Source organism: Malania oleifera, chromosome 9, assembly GCF_029873635.1.
Source record: "Malania oleifera isolate guangnan ecotype guangnan chromosome 9, ASM2987363v1, whole genome shotgun sequence".
In the NCBI taxonomy this organism is placed as follows: domain Eukaryota; kingdom Viridiplantae; phylum Streptophyta; class Magnoliopsida; order Santalales; family Ximeniaceae; genus Malania; species Malania oleifera.
In genome coordinates, this window is record NC_080425.1 from 89,056,517 (window position 1) to 89,070,981 (window position 14,465).

The 14,465-nt window shown below is 33.8% G+C and overlaps 1 protein-coding gene across 6 annotated transcripts; it reads right to left on the reverse strand.

Moving 5' to 3' along the window:
• Positions 1-500: 500 nt before the first annotated feature.
• Positions 501-11,379, reverse strand: LOC131163635 (mediator of RNA polymerase II transcription subunit 15a-like). Of its 6 annotated transcripts, none has more exons than XM_058120266.1 (4): positions 10,813-11,379; positions 3,139-3,250; positions 1,716-1,797; positions 501-1,084 (listed from the first exon to the last, which is right to left on the reverse strand). In XM_058120266.1, the coding sequence occupies exons 1-4, from the start codon at positions 10,974-10,976 to the stop codon at positions 954-956; spliced, it is 489 nt and encodes a 162-aa protein (XP_057976249.1). In that variant the 5' UTR covers positions 10,977-11,379; the 3' UTR covers positions 501-953. The 6 variants fall into 6 exon arrangements, with proteins under 6 accessions (XP_057976249.1, XP_057976248.1, XP_057976250.1 ...); XM_058120265.1 differs by having other exon boundaries at positions 1,698-1,797; XM_058120267.1 differs by having other exon boundaries at positions 501-764; positions 1,698-1,797; positions 10,813-11,373.
• Between the last annotated feature and the right edge of the window lie 3,086 nt (positions 11,380-14,465).

The window sequence follows — 14,465 nt, forward strand, 5'->3', positions numbered from 1 at the left end:
TCTTCTCTCTCACCTACAAAAAGGAAGGGTTAGTCATGTTTGGAGATAACGCAAAGGGAAGAATCATCGGTAAAGGTAAAATAAGTAATTCATCCTGGCTATTGATAATGTTGCTCTAGTTGATACTTTCAAACATAATTTGTTAAGTGTTAGTCAACTATGTGATAAAGGGTTAAACATTATTTTCCAATCCACAAAATGCTTAATAAATGACTTAAACGGAAATACCATTCTCATAGGAAAGAGTGAATCTAACATATATACAATTGAGTTTGATGACATCACGAATTGTAACATTAAGTGTTTAGCTGTCACTAATGAAAATTATTGGCTATGGCATAGGAGACTAGGTCATGCAAGCATGGATCTTCTTCATAAAATTTCATCCAAGGAATGGGACGCGACTGCCCTTGGGTGTGCACTTGCGGTTGCATACCATGAGATGTTATTCAGGATAAAAGAATAAAAAATAAGAGGAACAATCAGAAGAAGTCAAAAACTGAGATCCAATCCACAAAATGCTTAATAAATGATTTAAATGGAAATACCATTCTCATAGAAAGCGTAAATCTAACATATATACAATTGAGTTTGATGATATTACAAATTGAAACATTAAGTGTTTAGTTGTCACTAATGAAAATTGTTGGCTATGGCATAGGAGACTAGGTCATGCAAGCATGGATCTTCTTCATAAAATTTCATCCAAGGAATAGAAAGCGACTACCCTTGGGTGTGCACTTGCGATTGCATACCATGAGATGCTATTCAGGATAAAAGAATCAAAAATAAGAGGAACAATCAGAAGAAGTCAAAAACTGAGATCCAATCCACAAAATGCTTAATAAATGATTTAAATAGAAATACCATTCTCATAGGAAAGCGTGAATCAAACATATATACAATTGAGTTTGATGATATCACAAATTGAAACATTAAGTGTTTAGTTGTCACTAATGAAAATTGTTGGCTATGGCATAGGAGACTAGGTCATGCAAGCATGGATCTTCTTCATAAAATTTCATCCCAGGAATAGGAAGCAACTCCCCTTGGGTGTGCACTTGCGGTTGCATACCATGAGATGCTATTCAGGATAAAAGAATAAAAAATAAGAGGAACAATCAGAAGAAGTCAAAAACTGAGAAAATTTAAAACTAAATTTAGTCTACCAATTAAGAGGATAGATTATTTTTCTATTTAAAATAATTATCATTTTTATCGCATTATTCCGCTTTTTCATATTTTTGCTGTGAATCAATTATAGTGGTGTTCAAAAATATTAGAACCAAGCCATAGAGTGTACGAAAAACTAGATGAAAGAAGCAAAGAAAAGGAAATATAAAACCATTTACATGAAATTCAAATAAAAAACATGATATTAGTAAGCAGCAAGTTACCTAACCTCAGAAGAGGTTTGGCAAAATGACAACGACCTCCCTAAAGATTTCAAAAATTCCAAGGATCTCCCCAAACCTCCCTAGTATTTTTGTAAAAACACAAGCTTTTTGAGGGGAGGTATGTGTCTTTTTGGAAAATCTCAGGGAAGGTTTGTGAAATTTTCCAAACCTTGGGGAAGATTGGTGGTATTTTTGAAACCTCAGGAGAGGTCTCTGTATTTTTGCCAAACCTCAAGAGAGGTGAGTGTCATTTGCCCATTCTTTTAATATAGCCTGTAAAAGTTGACACTTTGTTATTACCAGGATTTTTGCCCCTACCAAGAGCATTCGTTGGTATTGCATTCTGAGACTTTGACTCCATCATCAACATCTTCAGAGATATTTTCCTCAGATAATCAGACTGAAATTACAAATATATATATATATATATATATTATGTTTTTTTGGAAGCAATTAATTATACATAATAAAGACTCAAGTATGCTACTCTCTCTCTCTCTCTCTCTCATTATAAAAAATTTTCTTCACTTTTTGCATTGAAATTCAAATTTAAAAAATAAAAAAATCTCCCATGGGCTATCGATCGATTCTTTCTTCATATTTCGCATTATATAGTGTTAAAACTGACATAATTCGACCTCAAAACCATTAAAACACAGCTGACAACAAGCACAGACTTGCACACATTCACCTCTCCATGTGTATGCAAAGAAAACAGGGAAAAATTCACTGAAACAGTCAAACCTTTCCTAAAAAGCCTTTATTTAAGCATGTTAACAAGATACTAAACAAGAGCAATTAATGAATAGGCTAAATAAACCATGCCAACCCCACCTAGTGGGACTTAAAGTTTTGTTTGTTGTTTGTTGCTTGTTGTTTGTTGTTTGCAAAGGATAATAACCATTTTCACAATTGAGAGAGAGATGAAAGGCACTCATAATCCTATATTTATATGAAACTAACACAAATATACTAAGGCATGTTAATTCATCACAGAAGCAACACATGCTCCATCATTCCTATTCCTGAGATGCGGTAGGAGAGTAGCCTGGGTGAGCACAGAAGACTGCATGTCCAGGTACATGAATACCCTGTGTCAGGGGGCAGAGAAGTGGTTCAAAGAGTTATTTACAGGAACCTTCTCGGAGTTCTCGCAGGGGATGCTTCCATCTTGGAACATCAATTCAGCATTATAACAGAACCTTAGCCAAACGGCCCAAACCTCCCTCCAATCAAGGCAAAATCCCAATCCAATCATGACGGAACTTTGCTCTCATCATTACAAGTCTAAAAGTATTTTTGGTAAGTCATATGCGTAAGAACCTATTACTATGGATTAACTAGGGCTGGCTTTGCAATATAATTTGCAACTGCTTCGACATTATTGTTACAATCTTTACATAACTTTGTTACTTTATGTTCTACTTTTGATAAGATTCTATGTTTATGTGTTATAGTTTCATATATATATATATATATACATATATATATATATCCTAATATCATATATAATTTACAATTTATATCAATGCTTTCTAAACTGACATATATCTCCCCGCTTCCGCATACTCACTTCTAAAGCATCATCTGCTCCTGTTTCATGTAACTAAATGCTGTTTCCCCTTCCTTTTTAGTCCCTTTTTTGTTTTTTGTTTTTTTGTGGGGGAGAGGGGGGATGTGTCAGGGTGTCAGATTTGAGGATGAGAATTATCAGCTTCAATGCAACAGATGGCAAATTTACCTGGTCTATCGCTGCAGAATATATCTTTTCCTCAAACCTGACAGCAATTTTCCTCACTTCATGCAACCCATCTTGGCCCGAAAAGGGAAGATGCCTCTTTAAAGTATCCATTCTGCACCCATAAACCAATCGGTTTTACATAGTTTATAAACCATTCAGAGAAAAAGTTACTACTAATAAATGCAGGGGATCTGCAGTTTCACGCAACAAAATTTCAAACTAAAATTCGTAGCTGCATAAAAATCAAACCAAAATAAATCAAATACGCAGTTTTTAATGCTAAATCAAAAGTAACCATGGGACAAATAATAGTTCAAATTTGAGCACTCAAAAGCTTCAAATGTTCAACTACAATGCGTACCTTCTTAGAGATGGGAATTTTGATGATCGGCGACTTTTCACGTGACCATTTTCTAAGCATGGCATAGAATAGACTATAGATTACCCAAGAAGGCTAGCATAACTTAGATCTCTTCTGCCTAATAAACATCATTTGAAGAACCTTATTTAAGTTTCAAATCACACCCTTCCTTTCTCGGTTCCTTTCCTAATCCAATGACTACCCAAAAGAAAAAAAAAATTAAATTAGAAACAGCAGTGTTGTTGCTGGAAAGATCAGTTATCCACGGTAAGCGTTCAGGATTGAGCCTTTAAAGTATAATCTGAACAAGTGAGCATGAATAGGACTGATGGAATATATCATAAAAGACTGTTTGTAAAAACTTTTCTTTATTATTATTCGATAAGCTGTTCAGTGTCAAATATGGTTCTTATTTTCCATTTTCAATTTCCCAGATAAGGACAAAATACGTCACCTTCTTTACAGCTTTCCTAAATCGTCATTTTTGTTGCTTTTATTAAAATTTTAGTTAATTAAGTTTAGAAAAAGTTTTCCAAAACTAAATGTATACTCATTGATGGTTAAGGTTAAAATAAATGAGGCATAAATATTTGAGGTTGGGTTTCATGAATATATCCTTTTCCAGCTTTTAAGGGAGCTCTTGATTTATTTTGAGCCTAGCATGCACAGATTTTTTTTTTAATTAAACGAAAAAATTGTTTTTTGGAGTGTGATATTTCCATTGATGCTTCATTGATTTTATTTGTTTTTCCCATTTACATTTAAATTTAAATATTTAATACGAAGTTGTAACTCGCTATATTGTAACTACTTGAGTAAACAAGATTAGGTAATTTCATTAGGAATAAAGAATTAGTTTCCCAACTGTAAATCAATTTAATTTTTGTTTTTATGTTATGCTTTAGTAATATGAGTATTTGAATAAATAAATTTATTTCATACAAGGAAGCAGACTGGATTCTGCATATACTTGCAACAACATGTTAATTATTAACGAATTAACTAATAATCTAATAAGCACATTATTTAATTTATTAATCACATGCTCACATTACTACATGAATATGCTAAAACATCAAAATACTATGTTTCTCAATTTACCAGCATTTTGGTCAAAAAGTAGTGAAAAAAAAAATTACAGTGTTTCCACCCATGAACTTTAATTTTTATACAGTTATATACTAACTGTAAAAGTTGCATCAAACAGATCAAAATTTACCATATATCACATTATCTGTCAAAAATCACTGGTCATGAAAAAAATAAAATATAAAAAAACTATCAACATATTTTTCTCATAAGTCAGTCAACCTGAAAAATGAAGCCATAGTTCCAAGATCCAAGGCTTAAGACCAAAATAAATCTTATTGATTACAACATATTTTGTGCAAATACCGATAAAAAAAAATACCAAAAATACACTTCTACAAAACAACAACAACAATACCAAGCCTCAAGTCCCACTAGGTTGGGTCAATTATAAGAATCCTTTCCGCCAATTTATGCGATCATGGACCATTTCTTTTGACAGATTTAGGGATATTAAATTCTTTCTCACTATCTCCTTCCAAGTTATTTTAGGTCTATCTCTACTCCTTCTACTGCCCCCCACAGTAACTAATTCACTCTTCCTCATTGGTGCACTATTCGGCCTACGTATAAAGCATTAATATGTCAATCTAGGCTTTAACACACAATTTTACATATAATGCGAAAATGAATTTATGCTGTTAATGCATTTAACCCACAGCAACTACAACGCAACAGTAAGGGCACCAAGGCCATTACGGTTTCAAATCATGAATTCAAGCCTTTCAATAGACCCAGCTTTGATGAACTGAAAACCTTCATATCATGCGTGTGCGCATTTTCTTGCAAAATATCATTTTATTCTAGATATTCATCCTCCATAAGCCTTGTAATGAAATTTAACGCAAGATCTTACACAAAACCCATATAATAAACCTTTCCAGAGTCTGAATCCACCACTTGGCCTATATTGGCAGAAGACCCATCATGTGAGCACAATGCAATTAGTCTTGTTTAGAGTTGAATTAAACTTGACAGCCATAGCTCTTGCCAATTGGTCAATCATTGACAAGCCAAAAACCATGAGCTTAGAGGAATTGACTTCCCATAAAGCTAAAGAAGGGCAAAGTAAGCATACAATGAACAACTCAAAAATGTTGTTCTGCGTATCCTTGCGCCCAGGTCCTTAACTGGTTGACGCACGCCATCTTATTAGCTTCTCTTTCCAATATAATACAAGCTCCAATAAGGTTTTCAATAGCCAACATCTGTTGCCCTTATCAGATGCCAAGCTGCATCTAGCAGTATATATATAGTTGAAAGCTATTGATCCAAAATAAAGGATAACAAGAAAACCAACTTACTAGTTACTATAGAGAGTTTTTCGCTTCATCAGACAGTTAAAAAGAATGCCTATTTAGGAGCCAAGTGCAATGCTAAATGTCTGATGGTATGGTCAATGCCAGTGATTTTTCAACATTTCCCTTGGGGAGGTAGCATGGCTTGAGCTTCATGTGCCCAAAAATAGATGGTTTAAAGATTTTAAACTTCTAGTACATTATCTTTTTTTTGTTTTTCTGGTAGTAAAGAAGAATTTCAGCAATAGATCAAGAATATACAGCCAGTAGAATAAGATATCTCCTCAGCAAACTCTGGAAAGATCCCAATAAAAAAAAAAACAAAGAAAAAACCATAGAACTTTAATAAACACATAAAATGCAGACAAATAGATCAAGAATATACAGCCAGTAGAATAAGATATCTCCTCAGTAGAATCTGGAAAGATCCCAAGAAAAAAAAAACAAAGAAAAAACCATAGAACTTTAAAAAACACATGAAGACTAACAATCCAGCACAAAGAGCCAATCACACTGAATACTAGAAAAGCTCGCCCCTTTAAAATTCCAGTCCCACGCACCAAAGAGAAGCCAAGTAATGTACCGTCCCTCAAAGATAAGTGCATTACGCTCCATCCACAACCCCCAAAATACAGCCAAAAAGGCACATTTGCAGAGTGCTTCCCTATCCTTATTCCTGCCAAAAGCAAGAAAAGAAACCACCAACAAGTCCTCCACTGCTCTGAACTCACCCAACATTTGCCTAAAACTACAATAGTTAAAATAGTAATATGCAGAAACCTCCCTTGAGATTTCAAAAACTACAATATCCTCCCCTCAAGTTTAATTACACCTACCGTCAACTTCCTTACCACTAGTTGACCATTACTACAATGCATTTTCATGCGTTAGATCAATAAAATTTCAATTACACCACTCAAATTTTTTTAGTCAAACATCACATTTTTCATAAAAAATTCAAAAAAATTCTGAATATAATAGTGTAATCTCTGTACAATAAAAATTAAAACAACTATGATTTGCAATTCAAGCCCTACATTAAGACGAATTTTGAATTTTCTAAACTCACTAAGTTTTTGAAACGACAATTCTTGATGTTGAATAAAAAAAATTATCATACAAAAGCAAATCTGTCATTTGTTTAATGTTCAAATCACGAAAAAAAGCTATAAATGAGAAACCTTGTAATGTTAAAGTTTTTTTAATGTTAAAAATGATGTCTTTTAAAGTTAAAATAAAAAAAAAATATTCATCACAAAAAAATGTAATAGAAGAGAAACTTTGTAATGTTAAAGGTTTTTAATTTTAAAATGATGTTAAAGTTAAAATAAAGAAAAATATATACAAGGACAGAATAGTCATTTTAATGATTTAATAAAGAAAAAAACACTTCAAAAACAGTGACCTAGCTGTAAGGGACTCGACCACAAAAGGAAATGAAATATGCAATTTTAAAAACCTCATAAGAGGTTAGTGCCAAATTCACAAACCTCAAGGAAGGTATCTGCATTTTACTTCCAATTCATTGGCTAACAAATGAATTCTCTTTTGTGCATGTGCTAGCAACCCTAGGTGCAATTCATTTTCAGCTTCACTGACTAGAGTGGGGGGAAAAATCATAGGCCCCAGGGCATTATTCCATTTTAAACCTTTCCTTTCTCCTGGAAAAATTCAGTCAATTAGACAACTGAAATGTCACAGTGCACTAGTTTAACCCATTTTAAAATTAGAAATCATTTTTTTAAACTAAAAACAAGATTTCCTATAACATAATAAAAAATCTATTAAACTGCATCCATTTCAACTAAATGAAATTTTATAGCAAACAAATTATTAATCACAAGGTTAATGCATAGAAATCTAAGGGATGTGTTACTTCACTTAATGCATGACCAAAATTTGGTACAACATTAGTAGTATTAAATTCCAAAAAGCAAGCCAATAATAATTGAGATGAAAACATAGTTACTTGTAAAATAAGTACATGCAAACATTCCACAAATATTAAATTGTTAAAAGTAATAAAGAAATTCATCCCAGGGCAAGATTTTTTTTTTTCCCTTTTTTTATTGGGGGGAAGTGTAGGTGGGATAGAAGCAAGATATCAAATATGACCCTTTAAAAAAATAAAAAATAAAATAAAGAGGTTTTCATATCAACATTGTAAATAATTCTTTCACAAATATCCTAAGAGGGTATAAAGTCTTATACAGTGACAAACCACAAATTTTTTTCATATTAGTATTTTAAATTATCTATTGGTGATATTTAAGGGAGATTAAATGTTGAGGGTTTGAGAGAAGCATGAAGAAGAAGACTTCATGAAGGTAAATTTGGGTATTGTGCAGAGAAATAAATGAGAGCACTTTTTAAAAAATTACACTCCTTTGTTTTGGGATATGGTTGTTTTTCTGGCCTCAGTTCGGGTTTTTTACTCTTTAGGATTTTTAGGGGGATTCATTGGGTGACTTACAAATTACAACATGATTAGAGGGTGGTCATGATGTAATTTTTGCTTTTTCTTTTCTTGTTATTTCTCCTATGAGTTTAGGAAGATACCTTGTCCTTCCCATTTGTACTTCTCATCTCTCTATCAATAAATTATTTTTTTTATCTAAAAATAAACAAATCATAAGTATTCCGCTCATTGCTCTCATTATAAGCATTCACCAGAAACATTCATGAGTTCAACATTTTTGTCCCTAATAATTCCTCATTTTCAAGACTTTTGGTAGAACAAAATTCATAAATTTAAAACTGAATTTTTTTTTTCAAAACCAAATTTTTTTAATGCACGGTGAACAGGAACCGCATTTTCCTAACAACAGAAAAGAATATACAAATAGCCACATACAAAGAACTGAGTGATGTACATAATAGCAAAACCACTTTGAGTCTTGAAACTGTGAATAGAAAATTTTGACCATCTCAAAGGCCAAAATAGAAGAAGAACAATTGAAATTAAACGCAAAAATAAGCAAGTCAACCTACATACTATTTTCTAAGTGCATCAATCTCCAACCATGGGGTTATTTTCATTTGTTCAAAACATAAATTATTAGGTTCCATAAAAATTAAGGGTCCTTTCAGTCTTCGTAGCATTATTGTGATAAACAAGAGAAGGTTAGAGCTATTCCAATCCCAAAACTAAGTTAATTGAAACAGGCTACACCCATACTTTGTACAACCTTTAATGCGGTAGGCTCCCTGGGCCACTAGAACCTACAGAAGTCCACAATAGTCTAAATCCAACACAGGAGTTCAAATATAAACAAAGACTAACAATTATTTTTCATTGGAAATGGGAATGCCTAAACTAGAAAAACCGCACCAACTTTATACCTAGTCTGGTAAAGCTTTAGGAAGAAAAAATTTAAAATATACACAAATAAAAACAAGTAAAAAGAGCCAATTGGAAAGACCATCCAAATGAGATGACATCATCATGTGTCAAAATATTCTCTCATACATTCATAATCGTATATAAAATATATACATTCATATTGAAGCATTAAAGGTTTGGATCTCCACCCGGAAAGAGTTAATTCGAACTTAGAAAGTTAGGATAAATTAGTAAATTTTATCTGCATTTCTAAGAGTAGAATCATCACCATAAAACTGTAACATTTCTTCTTGCACAAGACCAAGGGACGGGTGCATCCCAGATTTTCCCTAAAGCCATGTGTTTGATACCTAGGTGGCGTTACAGTTCCATGTCACTAGAAAAATGCAACATGTTGAATTAATCAAACCAAAAATCCCACTTCTATAAATTAAGGTTGAAATTTTACCTAGTCACTAACATATCCACAAACAATTCACCATGTTGGCACCTGTTGTCCCTGTAAAAGCCTGAAATCATGTCACAAATTGCCAACATAGGGCACTGCACTATAACAAGGCTTAAGCTAAATCATCTTTGTTAGACAATGCTGCCACTGCTTAAGTCTTTGCTACAAAGCCGCACACAACATAAACTTCTATCGAAATGGCTCATTAGCAGTCTAAAACCTAAATTCAAAAAATAAGCATTAGGTCTTACCCTGCAGTGCATTACTAAATTCCAACTCCTATAACCCAGAAAACTTGCATTGCTTAAGCACACAAATTTACCACTCTAAAATAGAACTCCTCTTGGTAATCCAAAACTTCACACTGCAAGGAAAACAATTCCATCATGATCCTCAGAAATTTTTATTATCGGGTCATCGTCCCAACATAGGCAAGCTAAAGCAACAAACTTTCATTCTATTAAATTGCACGCCTTAAATTAATGGGGTGACACCGCACCAACAATCAACAATGCACAGCATATACTTTTATTCTATTTAATCTCCCAGTATTTAATGCCAAAGTCTCATCTTTACAACATGCCCCTTGCATTCTCGGCTTTGCAACAATGCCCACCTATTGTTTTTCAACGCAAACTAATTCTAGTAAAACAATATCTAAGATACTTCATTAAAGACACAAATCCCTGTTACCTAACAGATGTAATGATTATTACATCTACTGTCACGCGTTCAGGATACAAATATCAGTACCATTATCATCCTTTGCCACATCAAAAGCAAACAGTACGCACATGCGCTTACATTCCTGTATATGTATTAATATATATTCACACACATGCTTATATTGATCACCATATCTACTGCAGATGCGCCTATTAGCACCATTGTCATCTCGAGAAACACAATCAAAATGTATAAGTGCACACGTGTGCATAAAGAACCATATCTACTGTACTGTTCCCGATGCAACAATCATTATTATCCTATGTCACGAACGCCATCATTGTGTATATGTGCACTCGTGGGTATATGTGTATCCATGCATATACAGATACTAAGATTGTTTATTACACAGAATTTGTGAAACCATAATTGGTAATTTTGAAACGCGTAATGAACGAACAACACTTACATCTTGTTGACAATCCTTTGCCGTGAATCAGGTTGTAATTGGGTCCTCCAATCGCCCGCGTCCATGGAGGTTGGTGGCTCAGCTTGAGCTTGAGCTTGAGCTTGAGCTGGAGCTGCAGCTGAAGCTTGAGTTTGAGCAGCAGGCCTCCAATTATTACCATCCATCGCAAAATTCCAATCAAAAAACAGGAAAACAAACAACAAACACAAAAGAAAAAAAAAGGTACGGCAATTTCAGCTCCCGCACTAAAACCTAAGCAGACCGAAAGCGAAACCAAAGCTGAGAACAAACAAAATCATCAAGGCAACGACGGAAAAAAGGAAGCCCTAGATGGAAGAAACGAGGATCGAAGCAGAGAATCCAGAGGCCGAAACGAAGAAGAGATGGATCTAGAGCTGGACGATGAGGAATTCGATAGGGTTTTGGAGGAAGTTTCTGCGAGTAGGTAGCGAATTCAATGGATTTGGGCGGAAGAGCAGGAAACAACAAAAGGAGCCAAACTATAACAAATACCACAGAATAAAAATATCATCATTGGAAGGGAGAGAGAAAAAGACAGAGGGGGAGGAGTTTTTTCCCGTTTTATAATTAAAAGTATATAAAATATAAAATAATACTCTGAACAGGAAATTTTTTCCCAAAATAATGCTCACGTAATCTCGTAGCTTCATGCTGCGAGATTTAAACTGATGGCCACTCCGCCATCGACGCATGACAAAGAACGAAGCAGGGGTAAAGTGACGCGTGGCGACGGGTGAATAAATCTCGCAGGTCGAACCTGCGAGATTTCAGAAGGGAGCGAACGGAGGCGACGCGTGGCTGGTAAGCGATCGTGACATGTGGTGAATCTCGTAGTTTTAAACCTATGAGATTTCAGAAGGGAGCGAACGGAGGCAACACGTGGCTGGTAAGCGATCGTGACACGTGGTGAATCTCGCAGGTTGGACCTGCGAGATTTCAGAAGGGAGTGAACTTAGATCGTGCCACGTGGTAAATCTCGCAGGTTGGACCTGCGGGATTTAAGGAGCGACCGTACGGAGAACCAAAGGAATGAACTTGGAGCTTTTTCCCGTTTTATAATTTAAAATAAATAAAATATAAAATAAGACTCTGAACAGGGGTAACTTGTCCTCGTTGCATCGTAAATTATAAAAACAGAGGCTCATTTTAAGTCATTTTTCTGGGTTGGCCTTAAAGAAGAACCACAACACGCCAGTCACATTCAACAACTTACCAGCTCTCCAACACATAACGATCTGGTGTTTCAACACCAACAATGCTGAAGCCTAAAGGCTATGAAACATAATTTGCTTAAATAACGCCAGTAAAATTAAAGTTAAAATTTGCTTTTCAAGGATTGGCTGCATCACTCGCAATTATATATATATATATATATATATATAATATTTTTATGTAGATATTAGGAAATTTCAATTATGTAAAAAAATACATGCTTATCTGGAAAAACAGATACTCATACTGCTTATATTAATTAAAAACCAAAAGAGAACCTCTTCATCACTCATAAAATATGGCCCTTTTGCCTTTCTAAATTCCAAATTTAGAAAAAGAGAAAACAGACGAACAGAAGCATATTTGGTGAGTTGATATGGAGATGTTGAGCACCTTAATTTGAAAATTTTAACTCAAAATTTGTTGGATGACAAAGCTACTCTGAAGTTTTTTTTATAACCATTTAGTCACTAATTTATATTTTATTAATTTTATTAATAAAATTAATAAATGATTGAGCTACTTAATTAAGCTAAATGACTAGTGATGGTTCTAAAAACCATCACTAATATAAAGACTATTAGTGATGGTCTTTCTTCCTGGACAATATATATTAGCAACTGTTCCTATCTGTCCACTGCTACAAAGATAGTCTCATATTGGCCCATCTGAATTGTAATCATCTTCATGGGCAACCCACTCATGCATGTACCAATATGGCTATTGTAGAATATCATTTCGACTTAACTGTGGCCGATACCGACCTCGAATTCCTCCACTCAGACGGCTCGTCGTGATCCGTATATACGTCTAGTTCACTATCAATGACAGCTATTTCATTTTTTTCATCCACTACGTTAAGAACAATCCCAGTCCATGGCCAGACATCTAGCTCTTTCCTTCAAATTTAAAATATGTCGCTTCTATTAGGAAAAGTGAGAAAAGATCTTCAAGACCTGATTCATTCAAGAAACTAAAAATGAATAATATTTTTGTAAAGCCTTTGCACATTAACACTACAAAGTCTATCTCAAAGAAACTAGAAAAATCTTCTGTAGATAATGAAAGTGAGACTTCCTTGAGGGGGAAAGCTATATATATAATATGGTATGTAAGGGCTCTGGTCCCATGAGCAACCCACCCATACATAGACATTTGAAGAAAGCGTGTTGTTTCTCTTTCGTGCATTCCATTCCTTGTTACTGTACGTGATGAACAACTTCAAAAGATCTCTCAAACTCTATTGCACTTAAAAAATTAGTCCAATCATTGCATAAGTTCACCACACCTTCCCTGATTTGTATATGGTTATTCCAAAAGGTATGCAGTTGAGAAGATTTAGATTTAGAGAATCTTTTCAACCAATATTCACTATCAATGACAGTTATCTTCCATTTTTTCCTCCACTATGTTAATTAGAACACTCTCAGTTCATGGCCAGACATATAGAACTTTCCTTCAGATTTGAAAGATCGAGGTTGTATTTTATCTTCAACTCATCCAGATTCTCATTTGTGGTGTCAAGTTGCTTGCTAGACAATATCAACAATTGTTCTTAATTTCATGCATCCTATTCCTTTTGAGTATTGTGATAATGAACAACTTCAAAAGATCTCTCAAACTCTTTTGCATTTAAAAAATTAGCCTAATCATTCCAGAACTTGACCACATCTTCCCTGGTCTGTAAATGGTCATTCCAAAAGATATGAACTTAAAAATGTTTAAACTTAGAGAATCTTTTCAACCAATATTCAGTAATACTATTATATATAAATGACATCTCTTCCAATTTTTTCATCCACTATGTTAATTAAGAACAATCTCAGTTTCGAATTGGCCAAACATAGATCATTCCGCTTTGGAGTTTGAGAAGTCGAACTCATTAACTAGGTCAGTTTCCAAGTATTTTGCCAAGATTCTCTTAATTAATTGTGATTAATATAGTTAAATTTTTTTTTTATATATTTTTAAATAAAAAACACTAGTAGTGACAGTTTAGTAAATTCATCGCTAATAATAGACTATTAGTCACAGTTTCAATAAATCGTCCCTAATAAGAGACTATTAGCGACGGTCTTTCTAAAACGTCAGTAATATAGTTAATAAATTCTTTATATTTTTTAAATAAAAAACTCTATTAGTGACAGTTTAATAAATTTGTCGCTAATAATAGACTAAAAGCGACGATTTGCATAAATCGTCACTAATTGATTTGACTTTTTTAGTATCAACAAATGCATTCTTAGTGACAGTTTTATAAACCATTACTAGTACAAGACTAATAGGGACGGTTTAGAAGAATTGTGACTAATATTGTAGTATTAGTGACGATTTCTTAGAACCGATACTAATCGTGTTGACTTTTTCTTAGTCAACTATTATTATTAGTAACAGCTTAGGCAATCGTTATTAATATGATG

Coding starts and splice junctions, on each gene's coding strand:
- LOC131163635 (XM_058120265.1), bottom strand. CDS start 10,976: ATGGATGGTAATAATTGGAGGCCTGCTGCTCAAACTCAAGCTTCAGCT. Junction 3,251..10,812: donor CAAAGGATTGTCAACAAGAT/GTAAGTGTTGTT, acceptor TTATGGGTGCAG/AATGGATACTTTAAAGAGGC. Junction 1,798..3,138: donor ATTCTGCAGCGATAGACCAG/GTAAATTTGCCA, acceptor TTGTAATTTCAG/TCTGATTATCTGAGGAAAAT.